The sequence below is a fragment of the Tupaia chinensis genome, unplaced genomic scaffold, assembly GCF_000334495.1.
Source record: "Tupaia chinensis unplaced genomic scaffold, TupChi_1.0 Scaffold139757_1, whole genome shotgun sequence".
Lineage (NCBI taxonomy): Eukaryota > Metazoa > Chordata > Mammalia > Scandentia > Tupaiidae > Tupaia > Tupaia belangeri.
Window position 1 is genome coordinate 1139301 of NW_006199637.1, and position 16388 is coordinate 1155688.

Here is a 16388-nt window from a genome sequence, read left to right on the forward strand (position 1 = left end):
TAAAAAAAAAAAAAAAAAGAAAAGAGGCCTGGCTCCCAACTTCCAGATTTGCTCCTAATTTTCTGTGAGAGCTTCTGGAGCTCTCGGGCCTTAGTTTTCTCCTCTGCACACTGAAGGCAGTAGCAGGGGCCGGGGGTGGGGGTAGGGTGGAAACCAGACGACTTCTGAGGGCCTTTCCAGCTCTGATCATCTCTAAGTCTACGGCCAAGGAGCTCAGGAATCTTCCCCAGCTTGTTTTTGGCTGGCTGCAGAGCTGCCAGGTCTGAGCCCCGATAGCAGATAAAGGGACACCCCGCCTTTGTCTTTCAGATACAATCCACACTAGCCCAAAGCGCTCTCCCAGCAGCCCAGGGCAGGGATGGGCAGAGAGGGGAAGACTGGTCATTGGCGCTCAGCAAACTTTCCTGACTGCCTGTGGTTTGGGGATGGGCTGTGCACACAGTGCTCACACAGGGGCTACAGGGGAAGGGATGGAGGTGAGTGCTAGAGCCCACTAGCTTCTGAGTGCCCGCCTTGGGCCTTGTGTGACAAGCAGCTGAAACCCTGCAGGCTGGTCAGATACACTCAGGCAGCAACCTTTCCCAATGGTGGACTGCCCCAAGTGGGAAATGCTGGGCTGTAAAACACATGCACACGCACATGCACACACACACACAAGCTTTTTGGTTTTTGCAGGGTGTGGGGAGCCAAGGAGTGTTTAATCTTAAAACTTAAAAGAAGTCTCAGAGACAAGGGCTTTGGCAGAAGGGTGTGTGCATTCATGATGTCTTACTTTCTCCGGAAAATTACTGCATCATAATTTGTGAGTTTATTTCTTCCAAATACGAAATGTAATGAAGGAAAGAAAGGAGCAACCAGAAGTGAGGGGCTTAGGACTCAGGTTACCAGCAGCCAGCTTCAGCTTGGGTTCCAGCAGAGTCCAGGCTGCCCGGGGCGTGCAAAGCTGCTGTGTGAGCAGAACGCCGCTGTGAAGACATTCCAGGAGGCTGCCAGGAAGCAGCCGTGTGTGCTGACACGCATGTGGACAGAGCAGTCTGGCTGGCCACTTCTCAACACTGGTGTTTCCTAGAGCTTTCCATTGGCAAATGCTGCCTCCTGGAACTGAGGGACAAAGGTTTTGAAATAAGCCCTGGTGGGAAAGAGGGGAGAGAAAAAAATTTGTGGTTAGCACAAACAACTTGAAAAAAAGTGCAACTCAGAGCTTTCAACCTAACTCAGAACAGTTGTTATTTATTGTTCATGCATCTCGGGTTGGATTTTCCTCCTCTGCTGATGCGAAGCCCTCTGGATTTTTCCAAGGGAGGTACATGCAGTTTACCATGGCGCTCTGTCTCACGGACATTTAAAGGGCCTGCACGCAGACCTTCCTGCTGCCAACTGCTACAGGCTGTCATCAGTACTCAGGTTCTGCTGCCCTTCTCTACGATAAAGCAGGGGCCAGAACCAAGCTATGAGACAGAGTCACCTGTTCAGCCTCCCAGTTACGTCAGTGATCTCCAGTAGCAGGGCAGGGGGGGAAGGGAGTGTTTGTGTTTTGCACTCAACTGAACCCTTGACTTCGAGCAGACCAAGATCGAAGGAGGATTTCTGATGACCCATGGTCTCACATTTGGAGTCTGGTCTACCTGAGAGAAGGCCAGGCTGGGTATTTAGAGAGTCTTCTCTGGTCATTGAAGACTGGTGGAGGGATCTGAGGCAGACCACTAGCCTTTGTGACACCAGATTTCAAATCTGTTGACATGGGGGCACATTCCACACTGGGAGGTGTGCATGTGCTGAGCCCACTCTGTGCCAGGCACCACAGAAGTGCCAGGAGCAGTGAGATGACCCAGACCTGGCACCTGCCACATGGGAGCTTGCGGTTTAGAGGAGGCAGATGCATTTGTGAAGCCACGTTGGGCGATGAGGGCATCTACGGAGGGCTGCAGACACCATCCAGGCAGTCAATGGAAGGAGTGGTGGACCAGGCTGGTGGCAGAGGACACAGCAGGAGCAGAGGGTGGTTGTGAACTGGGAGCTAAGACTATGGTCAGAACACCTGGGGTGAAGTACAACATGGTGGGGAAGGGAGCTGGTTAGGCGAGGTGGCGCCTGGGCTTGCCCCCCCAACTCTGACTCCCATGCAATCATAGTCACACTTTCATATCCACTAATGGCTCACCCAGCAATCACGCCTTCCAGAGGTGACCAGAATCAGAAGAGACTACCCAGAAGCTCTGTCACCACCAGACCTGCAGAGGCCTCTGGGCTTCAGGAGCCTCCCAGTCTATTTTATTGAAGACAGTCTAAGTTGGCTGGCTCTCCAGCTGCAGGCTCGGGGAGGCCAGAAGAGCCTAAACAGGAGTGTGGGAGCTAACTGGGAGGCTGGAGTGAGAAGCCACAGGGCACCCCCACCACCAGGAGAGGAAACCAGAGAACCGTCCAGGAAGCCCAACTCCGCAAACAGGGGTCCTGTAGTGTAGGGGAAGAGCCCGACCCAACCCCAAGACCTGGGACCACCTCTAGATCAGAGTAATGCAGTGACTGACACCTGACTGCCCTAGTCCCCTAACATCAACTGCAACCCTCTTTCCAATTTTGCTACTTTGAATGCCCGACAGCAGGTGGGGGGGGGGTTTGGGGTGGGGTTCCTTGCAGCATTTGCATGTTAACTCCCCCTCTGAAAGCTGCTCCCTATAACCTCAGTGGCATCTCCCACCACAGATCTCCAAGCCCTCTCTTCCGGTCCCTGCTCCTCCCTCCCACTCCCAGATGGAATCTTTCCTTGGGCTCTTTTCTGCTCTCCACGCCCTAGGCCCTGGGCGAGGTCACAGTCACCCTCAGGCCTAGGGCCCCTGTAGTGGAGCACTCCAAACCTGGGTCTCCAGCCCTCTCCTCCCTCCCAAATTTCCAGCCCCACATTTCCAGTCCCACTGTAGAACATTCTGGCCTGGCTGCTGCTCTGTAATTCCACGTGCAGTTTCATCACGGGTAGGTATTTGAAAGTGCTCGGGCTAACCTGTACCTCTGCCACAGGCCCCGCAGGTCCCTTCTCAGTCTGCTTACACTTCTCCCTGACGCCTGCAGCAAATTCATCCTCCAACTTCTCTGCTCTGCCCCCACCCATCTTTCAGCTCCTGGCCTTATCTTTCCACAGAACTGCTGCAGAAGCCTGCTCCCCAGTGGACCCAAGGCCTCCGTTGTCTTTCTGCTACACCTAGATGGGTTCTTGGGTCTCTGTCACTGCCAGAAAAGGACCTAACTGTTCCCAGGCTCAGCCTGGCATTCTCACTATCTGGCTCCAAGATGTATACATTTTAAAAAGGTACCCTTTTCCTTTATTACGTTTTTCCCTAGCTCTGAGAAGCTAGGAAAGCTACAGATCCTTTCCCCAGAAAAACTGCAGGTGAGATCTCCCTATTGCACATGATCTGAGCACCCAGGGCTTGTCACGGTGCAGACTCCCAAGGCCACCCATGGTGCAGTGTATGTATCCACCCCACCCCTGGGCACCCAGTTCTGACCACTCACTCTTTCACATGCTGCCATTTCCCACCTCTGGGCTTTATTCAAGTTTAGGCCAAAGGTCCTTCTTCCAGAAGTTTCTCTCTCTGCATTGGATACTCTGTGCTCCTTCTGTGGCACCTGTCACACATGCACATGTCTAACCTGCCAGGCTGCACTGCTGGCCCCTGGAAGCAGGAGTGTATCTTCCTCCCGGTGACCCCCGAGCCTGCTCCGGCACATGGTCCATAGACAGTACTCGTTTAGTTAACTCAGGTTTAACCCAACTACTGCTGGCCACCGGTCTTCAAGAAGGTGGGAGAGAGGTAGCCCCAGAAAGCTGTCAAAGAAAGGCTTCCTGCAAGCCCAAAATTCTGAAAGGAGAATGAAGGAGAAGGGACTGTGGTTGGCCATCCCCCCGGGGGCCACTCACCCTCTGCCTCCAGTGAGCAGAAGAATATTCCCTATAGCAAACTTAAAAAAAACCTTCAGCCCATTCTCAAATCTCAAACTAGCCAACAATGGGTGGAAAAGAAAGATAACGCACCTTGTTCCACCCACTCCTGATCCTCACGCCCCAAGCCAGCCAAACCACCACCCCCTCTGATCTTTGAAGTCCTTACCCACTGACCACACTACGCCACGACTCCCTTAATGCACAAGGTAGGGGAAGGTTGTAATGGGGCAGAGAGAGCCCTAGGCCTGGGGCGAGTCTGAGCAGGTGAGAGAAGTGAGGTGGGGTGATAAGCCCACCTGATGTGATGCTCGCACGGCATGACGTGAGGGAAAAACACTGCCCAGTGTGGGCAGCCATTCATTGCTAACATGTGGGCCCTGCCGCTGTTTTCCCAGCACTGTGAAGGTGGGGCTGGGGCAGAGCCTGTGGCCCTTCTTCAGAGGGTCAGAGCTGGGGGGAGGCAGTTGCTACCAACCTCCTCTGCACTGGCTTTATGCTGAAGAGCACTGTGGGATGTAACCCACCCACCTTTGGGGAAGCCAGAGTGGTATCCCTTCCCCACGTTACAGGAGAGGTCATTAGGGGGAGAGGCCACAGTTCTTCCATACCACAGGCTTAATAGGTGCCCGCTGAGCCAAGGGTGCTGCTGCTGATGGAATTGATGCTGGTCTGGCCTGAGCAGGGGCAGGGGTCGGCTCTGGGGGGAGCTCCTTTGCTTCGGGAGGTCCCAAAGCAAACCTTGTCAGCTCGCCTTTTCCTTAGAAGCTTCCGGGAAAGGGGGGCTGCAGTGGTGCAAGCCACTTACACAGAAAGGCCTTGGCAAGAGGGCACACGGGTTCTTTCCCTCTCAGAAAGTTCCGAAGCTTCCTGTTGTGTCCCGGGCTTTCCCTGCGGGGCAGGCTGCTTGCTGCCTGGCGGGGAAGTCGGGAAGGGCTATTTAAAGGCCTGATGCTACCAGCTGTGTTCAGCGAGTGCTTCTCAACTCAGAGCCTCATGAAGTCAGTGAAGGGAGGCGGGGAGGAGGAAGGGGCAACTGACAACTGGCTCCCACTCACGTATAGATTTTTCTTAAAGCACTGTTTTCATTTATTTCACTTTTTATCAGGAAAAAAAAAATGGAAAGCTGCCCAGAATACAGCTTGCTAATGGCACTAAATATCTGTCATCTTTTAAAAAAAAATCTTTGACCCGAAGGCCAAGTGTGTGGTTCGCTTTAAAAGTGTTATTGGGGGAGGGGGGTCCTCACCACTTCACTAACTGGCCAAGTGGGGCCTACAGAAGAGAGGCCGGGAGCTAGGCAAGGCCCTCACTGCACTCACACTGGAAAGGGGTTTATTTTTAGACCAAATTAGAGCTCCATAAGCCTTAGGACACAATAGGGTTCTGACCCTCTTCGCTGACCTCAGTCCCTTTGCTCAGGGCTTTATCGAATCACAATTCCATGCAATCCAAGAGTCTCCGTTAGGAGGATAAATCATAAAGAACGGATCCCGGGCTGAGAATGGACAGGCTCTGCATGAATTCAGATCAGGAGCAGAGCCTGGCCCCAGCTCCCGGGCAGGTGGGAGAAGGGAAGAGCTAGAGTCAGGCAACTACGTGCTCAGTAGCTGACATCATGGGCCTCGGCCCCAGGGTAGACCTCTGGGCTTCAGTCCTCCCATCCACAAAGCAGCTGGAGCCTGCTGCTCTTTAAGGCCTGCGGGCTGTAGGAGGTGCAGGTGGGACTCAGTTTCCTCACCTGGGGCAGGAAGCTTCACAGTTGAGTTTTGTCTAAGAGATCCTCCTCTCACACACAGGGTAGGCTAAGCGGTGAGCGCTGCGAAGTGCCAAATACGTGGTGTGTGGGCCATAGGCAGTTCTGGGGAAGGAAGGAGAGCCCGATCCTCCCGCCGTCCCTCTGCCCTGTGTGCTCCCACCAAGAGGAGGGCTGGAGCCTGGAAAACCGCATGGGCGATGGGTTGTGGAGAAGGGGATCTGGGCAGACTGAAGAGGGTTTAGACAGGTAGAGCTATGTTCAGAGGCCTTAGGGTGGAGGTTGCTAGGAACCTTTCTTTGTTCAAAAAGGTCTCATCAAAAGGGTTTTCCCTACTGGGCGTTATTTATTCCATAAAAAATTCTAAAATAAAAGTCCCTAAATTGACATATGACAATCTATATCAATATAATTTCTAAAGAAATGAAAACAAAGGATATATAACCCTAAGAGGCTGGGGGCTCTGGGCAAAGGGAGGGCACGACATAAAGCAGATTCAGCTTTGTCAAGTTGGCGCTGGCAACATGGTGCAGTGTACAGAGGGCATGCACCCCACTTTGCGGGTGAGAAAGGGGCAGCTTGGCAAGTTTAGTTAAGATATCACCCTGGGGCCACCAGGTGGCATGGAGGTTAAGGTGGCTGGATCCCACATGGTCAACCTCGTGGTGTGAGTCCTGGACTCGGCGGCTTGAGTGTCACGCCAGGCACATGTCCGCATGCCCGAAATCCTGAGAAGAGAATGGAGGAGAAGGGAATGTGGCATGGCCTTCCCCATCAGGAGGTGATTTCTCACTTCCAATCTCTCTCTCTCTCTCTCTCTCCAATGAGCACATGTGCCCTATATCAAAAAACAAACCAAAACAAAAATTCTTCTCAAATGTCACTCCAACCCCTGGCGACTGGTCATGGCCTCTGGAGACCCTGTGGCCCTGCTGCTGTTAGCTTCCTTAACTTGGGACTTTTTATCATGCAAGATGCTAAACAATTCATGCCCTTCTTCCAAAATAGGGCATGAATTCTGGAATGCAAAACTGCTTTTCTTTGGGGGTTTGCTAGAGTCAGGCCAACGTGGCAGTTGGGTGGGATGGAGTGGAAGGAGTGGTTCAGGGACAAGACTCTCACTGTCAGGAAATCAAGGACGTATAAATCAAGTCAGAGGTCATTTTACAAATACAGGCAAGTTCCTAACATCTAAAGCTCATTGCTTTTTCCAGTTTTCTTCTGCAGCTGTGACTTCAACTAGCACATGTTTTTAATCAGTCATATGCAAACCGACTGTGGTTTGAAAATCAAAGCCGTCCTGTAAATAGTGTAAGACAAGTCCCGCTAATCATGCCTCGTGGTCTTGCCTCGTCCTCACTGTCCTGACCCGCCACTGTACATACTGACTCACTGGGGTTACTCGCCTCATGTCCAAGGGTCATCCTTACAATAGGATCTCTTCAAAGAGACCTGGCACCCCACATCCTCCCCGGACCCCTGTCACAACTGCCCACCCAACTCTGGGTGGCGTGGTGAGCAAGTGACAGCATGATGGGTGATTGTGTATTATGCCCTGGGCGATGGCTTCTGGGTTCTGTGGTGTGGGCTTTCGGGACAATCGAGTGGTTGTGACTGGTACACACGCAGGCTTGCTAAAAGAGGCAGTGCAAACAGGCCTGGGTTGTTTTCAGGGGGTCTGAGCTTGTAAAACAAGGACATTAGCACACTAGAGATGCAAAGGCTTGATATCACACAGAGAACACAGTACCACATGCTCCGGCTTCAGGCAGAGGCCCTGGCCCTCAGCTGGAATCAATCTCTCCTCCACCGGATTCCATGGCATACCAGGCCCCCAACCTCAGGCCCGGCCATGGCCTGCCTTGACTTTGAGATGTTTAGATTGGTGTCTAGACTTTGCCTAACACAGCTCAGCCTCCTTGCCCATGAGAAGGCCGAGAGACTACGGTCCCAGTATGTGTTGAATTAAATCAAATCAAATGCTGTTTTGGGAGTTCATCAACAACCAACTGAGATCCATTTCTAGACATCAAAGAATTGGGATGAAATCTGGTTTCTGCTAAATCATAGGGTATTTTTAAATACTTACTGCATGATCAGAATTACCTAGCAGTTCTCTGTCCTCGAGAGGCCCTCAGGGAGGCCTTCTGGAGCTTAGCCAGCTCCTTGGGGGCTAGAAGCAACTCATAGCCAAGCTCTACAACTGCAGGGGCCAGAGCTTGCTCCCAGGGACTGCAGGTTCTCTGTGCCCTTGGTGTCCCCTGGTGCAGCATGAGAGGGGAGAAGAGGAGCCAGCTGGCTAGGCGAGAGGCAGGGACAGGGTAGTCCTAACAGGCTCCGAGCCTCCCCCAACCAAGTGCTGGCTTCCTCTGGGCTACCATCTGCATGTGTCCATCACATGCCAGCCATTCCCCAACAGTGACCAGACACTCCTTGAGGCTGAGAGCCACTGGTCACTCCAACCATCCTTGTATCCCCAGTCTTCAGTATAGTGCCCAACACACAGCAGCTCAGCAACTATTTCTCAAATGATTAACATTTGGCTTACTTAAAGATGCCCGAGAGAATGACGGAAGTTTGTAACAAAAAGAAACCTCAGAGGTATGTAGCCTGATCCCACGGGGGAGGGAAACTGAGGCAGACGTGTATATGATTCCAGGTTAGCAGAAGTCCTCCCTGTAAGCCCTGCAGAGCAGAATGTGGGGACAGCGCATCCTTACTGCCTCTGGTGCTCACCTTCCTCAAGGCCTCAGGCAGGCGAGTCACTTTGGTTCATAAATGAAGAATGTCCACCCCAGGGGGCTGACCTGGGGCCCAGAGCTGGCGGGTGGAGTGAGTCAGTGTTCTCCATCTCCTTCCTGTCAGGCTCAGCTGTTGCCATCACAACCTACTTGGTGAGAGGCTGGGAGGACAGTGCGCCGCAGAGAAGGGCAGGGATGGTGGGATGTACGTGGTAGGGCTGGGGCTGGGGCTGGGACTAAGACCAGGCAGTGGTGTGGGGGTTGCGGGATGTGGTGCCAGGGCTGGGAATCCAGAGCAGGGCCCCAGCCCTGTGTGCATCTGGTCTCCCCATCAGCACCTGCCAGGTGTGCCCAGGTGGCATGTCCTCTGCTCACTCTGCCCAGGACAACATGAACAGGAGCTCAGCACAGGCCACAAAGTGTGGACAGCCATGGGGATGCCCACGGAGGAGGCGGGGCAGGGATCTGGCCACAGTCCCGGTGGGGAGGAGCACTGCTCATGAGACTCACCTGCTGGCGAGAAGCGGGCTGCCTGTCTGATGGCGGTGAGTCACCACCAAGATCATAGATGACCCTCCATAGCTTAGTCAGCAAGAGGGGAAAACTGAAGGATGCCCTCTGAGAGGAAGTGCTCAGGGCACCAGCAGGGTGGCCACGTGAACTGGGGGTCCAGGCCCCAAGACACACCCCAGCTGGGCCTGTGCCTCATGCTTCCCCTCAGCGTTGCAGGCACCAGAGCCCACAGGAAAGTGCCTACTTTTCCCAAAGGACTAAGTGAACACTTAAGACGTCAACCTTTCGGTGTACAAAATAATCTCCTCTCCAAAGGGTGATTCTGCCTGGTCGTAACAGGTTTCTCCCACTAGGTCTCGGCACTGGGGGCCACAGCCCGCCTTCTGTAGCTGCTCGGGCCCTACCTGCTGGCTTGTAGGTATAGTTTTTGATCATCCCAGTGCTCTGGGTATTCACCCTCCTAGCTGCATGTTCAGACAACCCTTGAAGATCTGGGAGGAGAGGCAGTAAGATGGCCATGCTCCCACTTCTTGTCACCATAATCCCACTCACCCCACAGCTGAAATGACACCCCAGGTGTGTGATTCTCTGGGCTTCAGATGGAAGAGCAGCAATTCTAAAAGGAATTCCAAAATTCCAATGGGAGAAGACAAGCTCTACCCACTCTGCTGGGGTGTAATGGCTGCCTAGAGACAGCAGTCTTTGGTGGAAAGATGAATCTCTTAATGGGAATATTAGGTGGGCTCTGCTGGGGTGTGGGATGGGGAAGGTCCATGAAGACTGGCAGAGGACAGAAATCCTGGCAGGTGGAGGGCCTTATGGGGCCTCTCAAATCAAGACAGGTATACTGGACAGGTTGGAGGAAGTGCAGGAGGAGATAAGCCTGCTCTGGTCCACAGGGTCGCTCTGGTCTACACCAGCCCAGGGCCATGCATGTGCTGTTGCAGGGAGCCCTTTGGCCCCAGGTGCCAGTTACAGCGAAGGAGAGAGGGAAGGAAAGCAGGGGTGCACAAATGACATGGACAAATGACATCCCACCCCTGATGTAAAGCAGGTTTGTTCAGACAGTGGCTGCAATCCATCAGAGCAGTGGCCCCAACCTTTTAGGTACCAGCGACCAGTTTCATGGAAGACAATTTTCCCATAGATGCAGGAGTAGGGTGGGGTGGTTTATGAGGGCAGACAATTCCTTGCATGAATTCTTTGCATGCGCAGTTCATGATAGGGCTGTCATTCCTGTGAGAAGCTAATGTCGCTGTTGATCTGACAGGAGGTGGAACTTGGGTGGTACTGTGAGTGACGGGGGAGCGGCTGTAAATACAAGTGACACTTTACTCACCCACCCACTGATCACCTCTGCTGTGTGGCCTGGTTCCTAACAGGCCATGGACAGTACTGGTCTGTTGCCTGAGGGTTGGGGAACCCCTGAATAAGAGGATTGTGAAATCCATTTAGTGGGTAACAACCACCAGCATTACAGTGAAATAAAATCAGAGTGTAACACCTGTGGCAAGGGGAAATTTCATGAAACTTTTGTTTCAGTTACATATACATATATAAAGTAAATATCTTGCTGTGAATTGTGATTTAAAAAATAGAAGGGACCAGCAGATGGCATGATGGTTACGTTGCTGGACTCCCACATAGTTGACTGTGGTTCGAGTCCTGGACCCGGTGGCTTAAAACTCATGCAATGCAGGGTGTATGTGCCCAAAATCCCAAGAGGAGAATGAAGGAGAAGGGACTGAGGCATGGCCATCCCCTCTGGGAGATGATTTCTTGCTTTTTGCCTCTCTGCCTCTCTGTCTCTCTGACAAGCGCACATGCCCCATAGCAAAAATCTTTCTTAAAAAAAAAATAAAAAGTCTAGAAGCCACACATATAAGGGAAGGGAGGTGCCCACCATGTCCAACATTATGCTATTTGTTTTCATCCCTATTTACGTTTACTCCTTCTGTCAGGCCTACTACTGGGCAGGTGTCTCTGTTTTTGTCAATGAGAAGTCTACAATTCAGGGGTGTGTGAAATAACTTTCCTAAGATCACACAGTCATAGGAGGCAATGCTCTTTAGGAATCCAGAGCTGCTTGACTCAAAGAGCACATTCTTTTCACACAGCCAGGATTTCCAGTGGAAAGCGTGCGGTAAGTGCCTCTGCAGTATGACAGTGAATCACTCCTCTGCTTCCTCATCTACACAACAAGAGAGCATGACAGGTGATTTCTAACATTTTTAGATCTGGTGGTCATCCTTGTTCCAAGCATCACTTTTTCTGTATTTTAGTCTTCTGCACTAAAACTTTGACTGGAATTGCCAATAACCCAGTGAAGACTTTGGAGAGCTACTCACTGCCAATCCCCATTTCACCTACACTTGCTGTTACGAACAGTTTAAGTGACCCTGACTCTTGTAGGATTATGTGTCTAGAGGTGTGAACAGGTACCATCAACTCTCATCTAGGGACCTGGATCGGGTAGCTTCTCAGTAGAATTAAGATGGCGTTAACAGGAGACAAAGGGATGAATCTGATCTCCCTCTTGCTTGCCCATCTGGTTCCTGGAAGCACCAGTGGGCCCTAATGAAGAATGAGGGCTACTCTGAGGGTCTGGGAGAAGGAATAAATGTGCAAGAAGGGCATATGAGGTCTACAGGTGACATGGAAGGCACCATAAATGTTGTTTAAGTTATGAATCCCAGAAAAGTAAAGGGCGCCCAGGAGGTTCCTTTAACATACAGGTCATATGACTGTTCTTTTTGTTTTGTTTTGTTTTTGTTTTTTCCTGGCCAGTGAGCATGTACACTCACTAGAGAGACACTAAAAGAGAAAGAGGGAGAAAGCACTCCCCAGAGGTCATGCTACAATCCCTCCTCTTCTATTTCTCTCTCCTTTTGGGATTTTGGGCACATAATCCTATGTGTCTAGGGTGTTTTTCAAGCCACTGCAGCTGAGATTCAAATTGTAGAGTGGGCCATGTGGGGATCCAGTTCCCTTAATCACTAGCCACAGGGCTAGCCCACAGGTCATTTGACATCTTAAAGTTCCCCAGGGCTGTTGAGATGTAACACATCTGTTAAGTACTGTAGCATAGCGGGACCAGCAGTTGGCATAATGGCTATGTCGCTGGACTCCCATGTAGTTGACCACGGTTTGAGTCCCAGACCCAGTGGCTTAAACTCACGCTGGATACATGTGCGTGCGTGCCCAAGTTCTCGAGAGGAGAATGGAGGAGAAGGGATTGTGGTGTGGCCATCCCCCTGGCGTATGATTTCTCGCTTTCTGTCTCCCTGTCTGTCTCTGTCTTTCTGGCAAGCGCATGTGCCCTATAGCAAAAACCTCTCCAAAAAAAATTTTATTGTAACATAGGAAGTCTTCTCGTCAAGACATAATTGAATTGTGTATTTAGAATGCGGGAGCTTGAGTTGTGACAGCTCTGCTTGTCAAACATAGTTCTGCTATGTCATCTCTCTGTGCCCAGATGCCTACTCTGTAAAGTAAACGAATGGTTTCTGAGGTCGCTGCTAGGTCATTATTATTACTGAGTTGGTATCAACCCAATCACTTTAGCCAGAGACAGTTTCTTAAGTGGAAGCAGTAATTTAATCAATTATCTCTCCCTGTGCTTTGCTAAAGGGGCTCCCTCAAGATACTTAATAATCATCATCAGAGGTATTGCATCTGCCTGAGGTTTCTACGTATCTTTCTTCTGTCTCCAGATCAGACTTAGGACCCTAAGAATAATGGCCAGTATCCATCCTGGCCATCTTCCTCCTATCCCTCAAACCAGCAGACATTCACACGCTCACGGATAGCTCCCGTGCTTCCTCATAATGGGCAGTTTGCACAGGGGCAAAGGAAGGATCTGAGCTGGGCCCTGGCCCTCAGGGGACATACAGACACTTGACTCCCAGAACAGAGAGCTGCATACCAACCCTGGACAGAAGCCAGGGAGCTCTGCCTTCACAGTCATGGGCCAAGCCCTCCCTGGCCCGCTCCTTCTTACTGCTATTGCAGTAAGAACAATCAGAATGAACTTTCTGCCTCAAGAGTTTGCTTTCTTTTCTGCCCAGAGTTATGCCAGGACATTAACCAGCAGGCCAGACGTCTAGCACTTTTAATGACAATAATAATAATTTACATTTATACAAAGCCTTTCATCAGGGATCTTAAAGTGTATCACAAACAATAATTAATTCCCTTTTGCAAGTCTGGGAGGCACTTAAGTGGGAGCCCCTTTACTTTGCAGGCAAAGGGTACTTTCCTGGGCCATGCAACATGTTGGGGGGGCCTTCCCACTATCCCAAGCCTATCCACCTCAAGGCCTAGTCTAAGCACCTGGCCCTCCATGGAGCTTGTTGCCACCAACCCCAGCACACAGTCATTTGTCCTACTTCTGAAGCTCTACAGCTCTACAGTTCTGAAGACCTAAGCTGGAAGAGACCTTAGCATCCCGTCTGAGGCAGAATTTGCCCTAACAGCACTTGTGAGGGATGCAGCTCCAGTCTCCACCTGAATACCTTTCATGATAGAGAACTGATTACTTAAAGGCATCGCTACAATTATAATGTTCTTCCTCCTCTCGAACTGAACCCTGTCCCCTTGTAGTTCCTACCCACAGGTCCCACTTCTGCCCTCTGGAACAAAGCAATACTACATAAACTGTCTGGGTTTGCTGGGTGATATCTCTGGGGTACAAGTTGTCCACTTCTGTGGACACCCTTAAGTAGAGCTTGCTGGCTCATGGGGCAGCTGGTAGACCCCAAGGTCAGGCTGCCCTCTGGAGCACTACAGGCAGGAGTTGCTTCACTGTATTGGCTCTGGTGCCTTGGGTCTGCCCAGCATTAAATGTGGCTCTTTAGACTACTCCATGTCCACCTCTGCACCCTCAACCCCCATGCTACACCCTAATCCGACACTGGTGGCTTCTGAGTTCATGTTGGAGTGCTACACCTCAGTGACACAGAAATACACTAATTTGCTGTTGAACAATCAACTGACTGAACTGAACCAATGAATATCCTTTCTTCCTAAGGATTTAGTCTTAAGTCTATGCAACAACTGTCAATTACAGGGACTGGTTTTCAGAGATCAAGCTGGACAATAACCTACTTAGATTTATTTGTTTTTAATTTTTCTTAACCTACTTTATTAGAATTAGTATTTTCTTGGTGCTCAACTTGAAGAAAAGATGTATCACTGCTGTGCTGGGAACTGATGCGAGGACATGGAACTCCATGATCTTCTTCTTCCCCAAGGAGTTAGAGGCAAGGCCAGGCATGAAGACTGGGGTAGGGCCTGAGGGACAAATGAAATCCTTCCCTAAGTTTATTTTCAGAAAGCTAGTTCTTTTGGGGAAACCAACAACTCCCTAGAGTGTCTTCTGGGTCCTTACTGGTTCGCTTTATGCTTGAAAAGACACCCTCCCTCCTTCTGCCAAGAGCCCATTGCATGAGATTTTTCTCACAGTGGTTTACCATGGAAGGAATTTTGAGCATGCATTACAAAGGTTGTTGTTTTCCTACAACCTGTGCCCCTGTGAACATGAGATTTAGCTGGTGGTAAATTAGCCTTATTCTGCCTTGATTTCACATAAATCCTGCTTTCTGGCCTAGAAGTGAAGGTGATCATTTTTGGCTTGGATTTTGGCATTGGGTCATTGAGTTGGGATAATCTTGGGGAAAGAAAAATGGGTTAGAGATGGTGCCTCCTGGCATCACTCTGTGGCAAGAACACCCTGCAACCATGCCCTACCTGATTGTGAGGGCAGAACATGGATTCAGGAATCAGAGAGAAATTAATTTAAATATAGACTCATCACTTACTGTATGTTTCTGGAAAAGTCCCTGAGTCTCATTTATTTTTCGCTAATGACATCATACTGGCTGCGGTGAGCAATGGTGCGAGGCACAGAGTGATGGGGTTCCTTTCCTCCCACTGCCACTACTACCACCTAGCACTCCTATTTCACCAAGAAACTCCTATTTCATTTTAATTCAATAAACTTTGGAGGCCAGCAGGTGGCATAGTGGTTAAGTTGCTGGGACTCCCATGTGATCAACCATGGTTCGAGTCCCAGACCTGGTGGCTTGAAACTCACGCCGGTCCTGTGTGCATGCATGCCCAAAATCCCAAGAGGAGAATGAAGGAGAAGGGATCACAGTGTGGCCATCCCTGCTGAGGGTGATTTCTCACTTTCTATCTCTGTCTCTCTTGTGAGCACACATGCCCTACAGCAAAAATCTCTCAAAAGTAAAAAAGAGAAAAAAAATGTAACAAGTTTTTATTGAACAGCTTCTATTCATGGGGCCCGTAACACCTGGGGCCACTAGTGGCTGGCACCCAGTAGGTATCCCACGTTTGTTAAGTAAGCGAACGTGCTAACTTGGTCCTTGTATTTTACAGTTTATAACATACTTTAAAAGTAACCTCATTTTAATCCAAGCCACAACTGTGTGTAGGAAACAGACCCCACTGCTCTATTCCCACTGTCGGTGAACAAGAAGAAACAGGCTTGGGGAGAGGAAGTAACTTGCCTAAGGTCAGGTATGTGGTAAGAGCAGAGTGGGACTTGGATAGGAGCCAGTGCTCTGTCAACAGCACACTGCCAGCACTGAAGGGTCTCCTGTCCCCACTGTGGCCACTGCCCAGGCTCTTTGCACGTTCTGCTGGAAGGGTTCCACTGAGCATGGCTCCCACCCCACTGTCCAGCATAGCATGTCACAGCTGAAAGCGAAGAGCACCATCACGGGTCTGGCAAGATTTAAAATAGGAAGCATCTGTCAATGTGCAGGCTTCGTTCTCTCAGGCCTGGGCTATGGTGCGTGCTAGTGTACCTGGCTGCTCCCATGTCTACCTCACTGGGCTCTCAAACCCTCCCCATAGTGTGCAACAGCACTGACGTCCACACGTCACCCTGCATCTCCCCAGTCATCTTTCTAGGTCACGAAGAGGGAGTGCTGTGTCCACAGGATGCTAGCCATTCTGGAGCAGGAGGCTCTGAACATTTTAGGGACTCTGCACATTTCACAGTTTACCCTCTTGCTCCCAGGAGCCTTTTAGAACCCAGAAAGCGGACGGGAAGTCACTATGAAGCTCTCTGCTACTGTGGGCTGGCAGCCTCTCTTTCTTCCCACTCCTCTAGCTCCTGAATTGCTGAGAAGTGCTGAGAGATGCAGAATAAAATGGGTAAGATAGGAATATTTCAAAATTTGCCTGCATAGCTGGCCCCAATACCATTTCCAGCATGAATTGAAGGATAGAAGTCAGGTCTGACCACAATGCTGCATCATCCACAGAGATTGAGCACAACCTTCTCAAAACCACTCTGACAACACACCCTGCAGAGGATGGGTGTTCTGGCGGAAGGGCGTCACTGTACACACTGTGCGGTGTGCAACCCAATGCCTCGGGAGTGAGGTCAGCCCCCCCCCCCCCCCCGCCTCTT

At 50.8% G+C, this 16388-nt stretch overlaps 1 protein-coding gene across 5 annotated transcripts in view; it reads right to left on the reverse strand.

Annotated features, from left to right (window-relative positions):
• Positions 1-653: 653 nt before the first annotated feature.
• The window catches only part of BABAM2 (BRISC and BRCA1 A complex member 2), a 444577-nt gene continuing 428842 nt past the window's right edge, over positions 654-16388 (reverse strand). For 2 of the 5 annotated variants that reach the window (XR_003546791.1, XR_003546790.1), the window contains exon 13: positions 656-1129. Coding sequence is in view for 1 of the 5 variants with exons in the window: in XM_006162134.3 (XP_006162196.1) it covers positions 1066-1129 (64 nt within the window). In the remaining 4 variants the exon portion in view is untranslated. Of the gene's footprint in view, positions 1130-16388 lie in introns of all 5 variants that reach the window. The other 3 variants (XR_003546792.1, XR_003546789.1, XM_006162134.3) reach the window with 3 other exon arrangements.